Source organism: Thermobia domestica, chromosome 7 (assembly GCF_964235325.1).
Source record: "Thermobia domestica chromosome 7, izTheDome1.hap1.1, whole genome shotgun sequence".
Taxonomy (NCBI): domain Eukaryota; kingdom Metazoa; phylum Arthropoda; class Insecta; order Zygentoma; family Lepismatidae; genus Thermobia; species Thermobia domestica.
The window spans coordinates 53,013,304-53,025,490 of record NC_137460.1 but is presented as its reverse complement, the minus strand read 5'-3'; the positions used below and the strand labels follow the sequence as shown (position 1 = coordinate 53,025,490).

Sequence of the window (12,187 nt, the reverse complement as noted above, 5' to 3'; positions counted from 1 at the left end):
TCCTATGTCGTATTAATGTCTTCCTGAAGGATGAAGCTGTCCACTGATTAGCATTTTCACAGGTGGGCGTAGAGCCAAGGGCAAGTTACCCAATGCATCCAGGATGTGGATTTCCAGGAAGTATCGATAGGTGTTGTAATAAACTTATTTGTGCATTATTTTTTGTGTGCCCAGCTCAGACAATTTAATCATTTAATTTAAAGGCTGCTACTTTTAAACAAATAGTGTAAGTAATCGTTGTACGTTCTTGCAACGGATAGATCAACAACGAGGCAGACGAAGCAGTCGACGGCCTTGGCCATTGACAGCAGTCAATCACAGTCCTACCTGCGCTTACGTCACTTTGGTAGGTGGGACTCACGTGAGCAGCTGGGACAAAGAGGACAAAGAGCGTGGCGTAGCTAGCATTCGGTGCCAACACTTTATGAGAAGAGAAGCATTTTCCACTCACTGCTGCAAACAATTCATATAAAAATGTAAAGTTTTGCATATCCATTTATATTTTAGTAATCAGAAGATATCCACATTTTCTATTGTTATAATTTGTCCATGTCATTTGAAGAAATGTGAGTATCGAGCTAGCACCAAATATAATCACTGTTTTATGCGTATCATTGGCGTTATTCTGACCTAGAAATTATCACCTCGTGTTCTTCATTTTGGTGTGCATGGTGGAATATATTGGTATGCACGAATTCTTACTATTTTATGTTCTTTTTGAGTTCAAATGATGCTGAAGTTTTATTCTATTCTTAAGTTTAAAGTGGTTGTTAGAATTTTTGCCTATGTGTGGTTAGCGGTGAAAGGAGCTATTACTTTAGTGATAACGTGTTTCGTCGTTAACGCTGGGGCAAAATATTCGATCAGTGACTACCTAATGTAACGCTTACTCTACTTGGATCTTCATCTTATAGGGTAAACATCACAAAAATGGTGCCGGGATATATGTCGAATCAGTAACCTTTTTCTTTTTCGTAAATTCTCAGTTTTTTTGTTAATTGGTGTAGGCCTAGGAATCCTCGGTGATCGAAACTTGCTGCGTAATACTTGCCGCTATCTTGACGTGTTATAAGGTGCATGAAAATTTCGTGGCGAAATCTAATTCAATCACATTCATCCTAAGCTTAAATAATATAAAAGTTCTTTCTAAATTTAGAGTTTTTTTTTTTTTTTTTTGTATCATTAGCAACCTTAGATTCTTTGAAGAATTAGGCAAATTGTTGTGTTAGCAAATTTGTTGTATTCACGTCGTCATGGCAGAAGGTGATCTTAAGACGGTCATACTCGCTATGCAACGAGAATTGACCACAGCGATCAAGGAAACTAAGGAGAATCAGAATGAATTGAGTGATAATCAAAAACGTGAGAGTGAAAGTGTGCTTGTCACTATCAGTACAAAGTCATGTCCAGGAATGTTTGCCACAATCAGAATATAATGGAATCGTTAACTAATCAACTCTACTTTTAACAAATCTAGTTCAGCATTTCTTGTCTAAGAAAAGAAGTTATCATAAAAAATTCAAAAGTAATGTTTATTTATTTTTTATAACCAAAACCAATATCTAACCAATCAAATTCAAAAGCAATGGCTAATACACAATCACCAATACCGGATGCGTTCCCGCAACATGAGTTACAGTGGCGAGGTCACTGTACCGCATGTTGTGGGCAAGGAACAGATGATGGATAGAGTCAGGGAGCTATAGGTAAAATATACAAAAAACGTAGTCCGGTATCATTTAAATGTAAATGCTGTTTGAAAGCAATCCCGAGTCGCCATTTTGTCAACATTATTATTTTACTCTCCTTTTAACCATAATTCGTATTATATTAATGTCAAAATCCAAACATCAATTTTGCTGGTTATATACTGGCCGAAACAGAATTTAGAAATGCAGTACACAACCCAAAGATACTGCATAGCTGGGGCCTAATTGGGCGCTACTCCAATTTCATCGTTTAATTTTGAAAAATAACGATGCCCCTAAGAGGGTGAAACATTTATATATATTAACTTTTAACTCTTCTTGACTTATAATATCGTTGTCCCTTAATAAAATTTCAAGTCTCGTCATGATCACAGCGAATACACATTGACTTTTCATGGTGAACACCATATGTAAAGAAATTCAAAAATACCTTTGCTAAACTCAATATTAATTATCAATTACTTTCAATATGGCTTCAAACTATGCCCAATTTACAATATCTCAACGCCAAATTAATTTCGCATTACGAATTTAGTATATTTTTACCATTATTCAGTAACAACACCAAGCAAACACATTTATCAACCAAGGAACATTTTTTTTTAATCAATTACCCAAAATTCGAGTTTCGTAATTAAGTGTAATAGTTGCTGATATCCCTCTAAATAGGTTTGTGAATATCTCTAAGTGCCTAATATTTCTTTAAATGTGTCATTGTATGAGGATAGCTAAACATTCATATAAATATGAAGGAAAATGAATAAAACTCGAAACAAGATTAAATAATAAAATTTTATTATGAAATCTGGTCCCAAAATTGGAAACACCTGAAAAGAAAGAAATACAGAACACAAACATCCTAATAAAGATTCGATACAGAAATTCCATATCCAAAACGGGATAGCTATACTTTTCAAAAGTGGTGGGGCAATACTAAAATTTCTAAGTCCGAATTCGCGTTCTACATGAATTACCTGTTTAAAATGTTCAGTGCTGCCCTTGGTCTCTTTGAAGTCCAATCCAATATCTCCAAAAGCTGTAAAGAAATCAGAAAACATGACACTTAAATTGACGTACCACATTTATGAATAAACGTCGATGGTCCCTTGGACTGGCGCGTTGACGACGGTGGGCACACGCTTTGAAGCTTAAAAATAAATTCCTAACTTTGGAAATTCGAGGGAATAAGTAAACAAATGAATAATTCTTTTTCATTCTCACTAAAAGCTTAAAAAGTTAAATTCGATATTTTTGGTTTCTCATCTCTTCTGGGATTTAATCCAAGTTCGGGAGAAATTCTAATTTCTGTTGCGCTAAGATTTTGATTTTTCACCGATTGGTACGCCTTCAATCCAACGCACTTACGAATACCTTTCCAATTAGTTTCTCTGATTCGCGAGACTTTTCTTCTTTGTACAGCAGATTTACTGAATTTCCACGCAATCACACGCCTTCGTTTACGACGGTTGGATTTACAGTGCATCACGGTACCTTTCTTTTCGCGTTTGCGCTTACTATTACTATATTTGCCATAAAATTTGTTACAAGCTGATTTTATATTTTCGCGCTTGCTTTTCTTAAAATTCCTCTGAGTCGATGTTCTTCTGGGGACCGCGGTGGCTCAGTGGTAGAGCGTTCACATCTGGTGCTTGGGGTCCCGGGTTCGATCCCAGCTCCCGCCAAGTGAACTTTGTGATGGACAATACCGTGTGCGTGAGTTTCGTCGGGGTTCTCCCGTTTCTTCCCACTTTCTTCATTCCACCATTTCATTCATTACTCATCATCACCGTCTCCTTTAGCCTAACCGGTATAAACGTGGGACGTAAAACTCAAAGATTTCATTTCATTTTTTCGATGTTCTGCTGTTCCGCATGTCCGATTCGAAATAAACTCGCCTACAGCTTGAATTCAATCTGCATCTAGTTCATCTGTGACCGCGTTTAATTCGTCCCAAATTACGCTTGCTATGGCACTTTTCATTTATTCTTGGCTTACTTTCTTATATATGTCTGATGTTTGCTCATTTGCATTTCGTGCATACTCTGAGATTAGGTCGACGAATATCGTTGTCACCACGAGCGATCTGCTGTTTCGCCTTTCGACTATTTGTACAATCGAACTTCCCTTTTACACATTCGCGATGGTGGAACACTAGCTTTAAAACTTGTATATGCTAAGGAATTAAATTTACTATGCTCATGACCCAATGTCTCGCTATTTTTACGTTTATGGACCTTAATCTTGTTAGCTATGCGTAGTGACATCCCTTTATTTCGAGCTACTATGCTGTGGAAAATTGGTTGACCATTTCGAACTATTTTATCTTCCCTTTTGGCCTTATTCTTATATTTTAATCACTTTGCTAGTGTATGTTTACTTTTCAATCTACATTCATTGACAATAACTTTATTTTCTTGCCTGGTTACGGGTAATAGTTCTGACCAATTAACCACGCAAGAGCTATTGACTACATAAAATACAATTTTCTTTACGGGCCTACATTTTAAACTTTTCATTTGAAGTCGTTGACCTATCTCACTATGTTCAAGTCGATACGGACAGAATCGAACTGCAACATAAAGACGTAACTCACACCAAATGACACGTACGGTACTACAGACGCATATGTAATCGTGAAATCGCGCAAAACAATTTGCTTGCGATACAAAAGTAACAACATTAAATCCTCAATATCGCACAAAAATAACTCTCATACCTTCCTTGGCTTCTTCGAGAGGATGGGTACGCGCTACAACTACGCTACCGTTCATTTCGTACAATTCATCGGTATTCCTTGCCGGCACTGCAACTACATTTAAAATATGTCTGTCTGCGGGTACTCGCATCAGTCCTTGTTTAGTTACTGTCTCTGTATTACCTATTTCTTTTCTCTGGACACTGACATCCTCCTGTTTTGTCCTACATGTATTTATTATCGACTTTCCTTCAAACGTTACGCACGACACATTAAGTTCCTGTTCGAACCTACAAAACAGTTCGTTCGCCACTGCGCAGAGTTGTTCACCAAAATCATAATCAATAGTCTCACTAACGTTTTTTCTAACGATTATTTCCGGTGTAAACAAATATCGGCAAGTACGGCATGGCTATTACATGACTCAAACTTTTCTTCCGCAACCTGGGCTTGTGCATACTCAAGTGTTTTTTCGATCTCTAATACTCCTTGCACTTCAAATTCTACGCTCAGAAATTCACTAACACTAGCCTGATGCACTATTAAAGATGGTAATTCACAACGAACACATTCAGAGTGGATTTTATTCATACAAATTTCCCTAGTTTCATAGCTAATCAATGGTGTTACTACTTTAAACACTTCCTGATTGATGTCAACTGTGCTTGCTTCTTCAAAGTATACTTTTATTTCATTGACGCTAGCCTAACGTAAAACTAATGGTGGTGATTCAATAACTATGGGTGCAGAGATCTGACATCGTTCTATGCATTCATCTTCTGCAATAATAACATTACCTTGCGCCTGCTCTACATGATTTTCCACTAAACTGTTTTTACTTTCTAAACATTCAAAATCAGTTGACCTAATTTTACAGCTGTTCGACTGGTTGACACTCAACGGTGGTAACTGTGTTTCAGCAGAGAGCATGATTTCATATACTTCCTGACAACTTGTCTACCATAACTTCTGTAGCATACTGTGGTCCTACTTTCGATAACGATTTTAATTCCACGCATTTTTCAAAATCTGTATATTCAAAGTTATGATTCGCGCGTCTATTCAGTGGTGTATATTTAGTTAGGGTCGCGTATCTAGTCAATGGTTCTGACCTACACAACAGTTGCTTGCCTGAATCCGTGTCGGATGTATCAGCGGACTTTTTATTCTTAGCTTTGCTAGAGTTCTCTTACGATTTGTTCATGTAAATATTGATCATGCCTAGGGTCTCCTATTTTCTGATACTGTTCTAAAATAGATTGCAAATCTTGCATTGTGCGTCTGCCTATGACTATGATCCGTCGTCTTACATCTGTGCTCACTTCTGCCGTAACATCAAGTGCAAATGGCCAACTTTGTGCGGTGAAAGTAATTTCTTTGGTATCAAGCGATCCTTTAACAAAGTTTGAAATTGTTCTAAAATGCTGGGCTCCATATTGATACAAATTATGAACAACTAACTCAAAGCATACACTGTGAGTATCCAAAGTACACAAGTGATGAATAAATATTCAAAACATGAAATACTAAGAATGTTAAAATTTCAACTGTTGAGATCATTCGTTTCTATCCATTTTTTTTAGTTGAAATCTTACTCTGCCAAGCATTTCAATTGAAAATATTGCAACTATAACCACATTAAAATTAACACAAATATAAACTAGCACCATGTACAAAACATTCTGTCTTATTCATAAACTCATATGAAAGTGTGTATATATATATATATATATATATATATATATAAATATGCATGCTCGATCAGCTGATCATCATCCGATTGCGTATGCTTAATATCCAAAATCAACAAGAACAATTTTCACAAATAATAAATTCAGTCTTTGATAATATATAACAACTTCAAATATACAAACAAATTTACTTCAGTTAACTTTATTTTTTATTTACTTATGCACCTAACTCAGCGTATCAGCTGACGGAGATTGATTGTCAACACAAATTTAAATCTAAACGCGTTGTGTGTATGGCTACTTAAATAGTAGTTTAAAAGCAATTATCCGAAGATTGCTATAATTTTGTCCTGGCTTGTCCTGTCGCCAAGTTGGATAAGACCGTGGTATTCGTCGTGATTGGGATTTTCTGTGAACATGTATACGACACTCGCTTTTATTTTTCTCCCTCTCTATGTAGTGTACTTTTATCTCTCTTTCTCTCGTTTTTCCCAGCTACGCCACGACGAATCACGAGTCGTCCGATACCTACATCCTCATCCAAACCGGAGCTGGGAGGCGGCAGACAAGAATATAAGTACCGTAAAGTGAAAGCATATACATATAACTGAACTAAACGTAAGCTACAAGTTATAAATTAATTTCATGCATAAATAACAAAACCTGATTTAAAATATATAGTGTATATATAATGACACTCAGCACGAATTATACTACATTTAGCATAACATCAAGATTACAAACAAGCAACTTTCTATTTTATGATATTTCCGGCCGTTTTCGATTTGGATTTTACGGTGGCTCTGTGGTGTGGTCAATAGTTTAAACTGTGTTATACTCAATGATCTTCGACCGGTCAACTCATTCGGTTTTGGCTGGAGAGGCGCGAATGAGTTTGCTTGTCCAACCAACTTCTAGCTGTAGCAACGCGTGGGCGAAGGGTAACAGTCCCGAAATCCAGACACAAAGAAACAAGTCACGAAGCATGTAGATATCATGTCATCAGAGTATTCAGGGGATCAGGATATCACATTATTTTTTGACCGTTATATGGTCGTAGGATTGGAGCTAGACGTACCAACCAGGGTTGGCAAAAACCATGGTTTTTATTGAAAAAAAAAACGTTTTTTTTTTTTTTTGTTTAAACCAGGTTTATTTGGTTTAAATAATTTGCTATATATATTCATATCATATATGAACAGAAATAAGTTTGTTTCGCCTTGATATTGTTATGCAACAGCCGGGTTATGCTGGAAGGGGTCACATAAGCTTAAAGCGGAATAAAAACTGCTTCTCGAGCTACCTCCGAGAGAAAATGTCCCCTATTTGAACTCGGAACCGGGACTAATTGGCCACAAATGCGATACGTCTGCCGACTCACTCACGAAGGAATCCTGATAAAAATACGTTGTACTGATCTGTACATGCTTCTTAATATAACTGTCAAGAGTCATTTCAGAAGGACAAAAAGATAAACAGTTGCACAAGTGAAACATTATACAGAATTACATATGGACAATTTCAAAGTACTACGGAGTACAGAAGAACTAATTTAGTTCAAGTTAGTTAACAACGACTTTTTTGGTCCAAATTAAAGAAATACAACAACTTAATTTGCATATCAGTAAGAAAAGTGAATAAAGATACGAATTATTTGAGTCCACTTTGGCTCAGACTCATTTATACATAAATAGATACCAAAGATACTTCTCATTTCACTGAATGCCTCTCATGGGGTCTGTATGACCCCCCCCCCCACACACGCACACAAAAAGTAGGGCATTTCGATGTATTTTATCAATAGTAAACATTGAAACGAAACAATATTTAGATTTTTTTTTTGATTGCAATTACATAACAACAACAACAACTACAAAAAAATCACAAAACAAACATTTATAAACTTATGCAAAAGAAAGTTGCTTTTGTAGCATAATCTTTTTGAGTAATGAATGGGGAATTTAGGTCTGAATATAATACGAATAATATACGGGAGTGAAACGTGATAACCCACAAATGTGTGTTCATCAAGATTTTACAAACACTTACACTTTTACGAATATTTTTCGTTTTTTGGTTTAAACCAGCCAACCCTGGTATTAACACAGACATAAACATACCAAACTGGTGAGAGCAGCTTCGAGATGTTTCTTTCATGTACGAGGCTTGGTCAATTAAGTTCAAAATTAACACTGTCTTTACCATCTTGCTTAAATGCGATGAGCTGGGGGTCGGTGATAACTTCCACCGATAGACCTAGCCCTATCCAATGGGAAGAGGATAGGTGCAGAAGATTGTCATCGAGTGTTCATTCAATGGGAAGAGAATGAACGAAGAGGATATTCCATTGAATTGGTGGACAATGTGAACAGTATTGTGTGTGTGTGTGTGTGTGTGTGTGTGTGTGTGTGTGTGTGTGTGTGCAGACAATAAACAGTATTAATGTTGTGTTCTCTGTGAACAGTGAAGTGTTACTCTTCAAACATATATATATATATATATATATATATATATATCTTATAATTCTGAACTGAATAAACATTTTATATTAGTGAGTGCAGTGTTAACCAAAGTGCTTGTGCGAACTAGCCAATGTATACCTCAATAACTTACAGTGTGTCTCCATCATACGCAAGTATAAACGATAAGTGTTGCCAGGGTTCTTAAGGTAAACGCATCTCATCGGAACTTCACCTATCAGCTGTTCGGGAGCCATTTGTAATAAACTTATTTGTTAATTATTTTTGGTGTGCCCAGCTCAGACAATTGAATCATTTCATTTTAAAGTCTGCTACTTTTAAACAAATAGTGTAACTAATCGTTGTACGTTCTATATCAGCAACGAGGCAGACGAAGCAGTCGACGGCCTTGGCCATCGAAAGCAGCCAATCACAGTTCTACCTGTATTTACGTCACTTTGGTAGGTGAGACTTACGTGAGGAGCGGGGACAAAGAGGAAGCTGCGTGACGTAGCTAGCATTCGGCGCCAACACTTTATGAGAAGAGAAGCATTTTCCACTCACTGCTGCAAACAGTTCATATAAAAATGTAAAGTTTTGCATATCCATTTATATTTTTGTAATCAGAAGACATCCACACTTTCTATTGTTATAATTTGTCCATGTCATTTGAAGAGATGTAAGTATCGAGCTTAGCACAAAATATAATCACTGTTTTATGCATATCATTGGCGTTATTCTGACCTAGAAATTGTCACCTCGTGTTCTTCATTTTGGTGTGCATGGTGGAATATATTGGTATAAATGAGTTCTTACTATTTTATGTTCTTTTTCAGTTCAACTGATGCTGAAGTTTTATTCTATTCGTAAGTTGATGGTGGTTGTTAAAATTTTTGCCTATGTGTGGTTAGCGGTGAAAGGAGCTATTACTTTAGTGATAGCTTGTCTCGTCGTTAACGCTCGGGCGAAATATTCGATCATGACTACCTAATGTAATGCTTACTCTATGTGGATCTTCATCCTATAGGGTAAACATCACAGTGTTTCGCGTCAGCGTCTACGGGAGTATGTGAGGGCCTAGTAAAGTGTCACCGACAATACCGCACCACACACTGAGAGCACATAATTGTTAATGTCTCCTGAGACTGATCGCACGAAGATTATTGTCCGCTCAAATATGTACATTATGTGCCCTTTATATGTGCCCTCATCATGTGAAAATTACCATTATATGTGCTATTATTAAGAAACTTAACGTTAAGGCCATGTCTAAAGTTTTCTGCCAAAACCACTTCTTCGTATATAACAAAATGGTGAATTTCTTTCCGAAACACTATAAAACTATTTGTCATGTGCAGTATAAAATGTTTCGCGGTGTTAACCTATCTCATCACTCCAATGTACACTTTATTTTAAAGCTAGCTTTCAAAGTTCATCAATATTATTTTTGATAAATATGACAACGATGAATGGAACATGTACATATAGAACATGTCTCCTGAGACTGATCGCATGAAGATTATTGTCCTCTCAAATATGTACATTATGGTAATTGAAGATGTCTTCTCGTGTAAACTGCTAGAAGTATCACTGGCAAAAGCGTACTCGCGGCAGATATTCTGCTGCTGACAAAGACTGTACTGACTAGGTGAAAGGGATACAGGCTCTCTCGACAACAAACACGCCATATTTGCCTGTGGTTTACACGTAGTTCACCCTTCAGGAAGACATTGATACCAAATTTCTTCGTAGCTTAATTAGGAGAGGAGGTTTAAATTGAGTCACATTGAGGGGGTGTCCAGAATGTGACTTACTTCACACCGTCAGGCGGCTCAATGGCCATAACTCTGTAACGATGTCTTTCCTGACATATGGTCGTAGGAATTTTTTACTTGTCTACCGATAAGAAATCCCTGAAATTTCGCCTTACCTTTTTGTTACACCCTGTATATATGAAAATACACCGTAATCTATCAAATTGTATCTATTGTTGAGTCTTTTTCGACGGTAACACACGTACTCCTTACACACATACTACTTGTAAAATCTCTTTGAAAATTGTTTTTAGTTTTAATTTGAAATAGTTGCGTTCATCTCTTCTTTTCGTTGCAGGATTAAAGCTTCGGGGAAAAGACAGAGGCCAGCCAATTCTGCCCTCTGGAGGACATAAATAATTACCTCTCAGAGGGCAGAGAAGGAAGAATCATGCAAATACGCAAAATATCCTTACCAGTTTGCAGTACCATGAATGGAGTGATCTTGTGGCTGTTTTATACTTCATTTTTGGACTCAATGTTCATGTGCAATTCAAGTACTCGTACAATAGCGGTATGCAAATCGGTTGCGGAGGGAAGTGAAAATCGGCTAATCCAGTAACAAATAGCTACATTCTGTTTAAGAAAAAAAAAAAGAGAAAAAACAAGAAAAGAAACTTAGTTATTGTTGAGACTTCAAAATTATAAATATTTTTAAGTTAACGGATGAGTATGAAAGTATCGTGAAGATGTACACAATAATGCTTTTAATTTTCTTCCAGTAACTGTAGAAAATACAATCTTGACACAAAGAGTATTAAATAAAAAAAAGTCTTTTTGGAGGTCATTTTCATCTACTGCACATTATTTTCAATCAGCTGATGATAGTGCAAGATCCATTTTACGTTTTCGAATGTTCCTGCTGTAACTAGGTTAAACTCAGACTGGAGTTATATTCAGTTCAGTAGCTGCACAGAGAGCAACTGTGTGTAAGTAAATGCTAGTTACGTGGTATATGTGATTCACTTTCGTCTTTTGAGTTAAGACTAATGAGTGTCCATTAAATGTCTTGCATTTTTATACTAGGCTTACATATATTTTTTTTCATTTTGTAGTGGTTTTGGTTTCAAGGTATGATTCTTTATTCTTTCAAATGTAAATATTTCGTAAGAGGATATGAAATTTATTAAATAAGGTACAAAAGTATTGTGTGTGTAATGTATAAAAATGAAGTACTACTTGAAAAAATACTGTAGAAATAAAAAAACCACACAAAGTGCATATTATTTTCCTATTTTTCTAATCTCACATTTTGGCTGAGGAAAGTGATTTATTATTATTATTATTATTATTATTATTATTATTATTATTATTATTATGTATTTCGATCACTTGTTCAAATGTAATAGACGACAAAAATGAAATGTCACCAGGAAATTGTATACCCCGTTTCTCCTCCCTCCGATCGACATGTGTCCTTTTATCAATAAATTCAGAATGCATGGGTTAATTTGAGTGCTGTTTCAACTAATGTACGTCACAGAAAACTGTACTCAAGTTTGCAAATTCATTCCGAAGCTATTGATAAAGGAAAATGATGGCAATACATTTACTTTGTTATACAAAGTGGTCTTGTGACCTGCCGGAGAACCTCCCATATCACTACGTCAGCGTTTCCCAACCGGTGTGCCGCGGCCGTTAATTCTATAGCAACCAAATTGCAGGACAGGAAAAAAATGTATATTTTTGTATTTCACATTACTATGAATTTCTACCATGGAAAAATTACTGTAATTGTAATATATTATTCTACATCTATTACTGTGTAGCAGACAGCATTTCGGCTCGTACACATTTCCACGGTTAACTGCTATGTTAC

The 12,187-nt window shown here is 36.2% G+C and overlaps 1 protein-coding gene across 3 annotated transcripts in view; it reads left to right on the top strand.

Annotated features, from left to right (window-relative positions):
• The window catches only part of mbf1 (multiprotein bridging factor 1), a 75,478-nt gene extending 63,889 nt beyond the window's left edge, over positions 1–11,589 (top strand). For all 3 annotated transcript variants that reach the window (XM_081764661.1, XM_081764664.1, XM_081764662.1), the window contains exon 5: positions 10,667–11,589. In XM_081764661.1, coding sequence (XP_081620787.1) covers positions 10,667–10,728 — 62 coding nt within the window. In that variant the 3' untranslated portion in view covers positions 10,729–11,589. The remainder of the gene's footprint in view (positions 1–10,666) is intronic.
• The last annotated feature ends 598 nt before the right edge of the window (positions 11,590–12,187 follow it).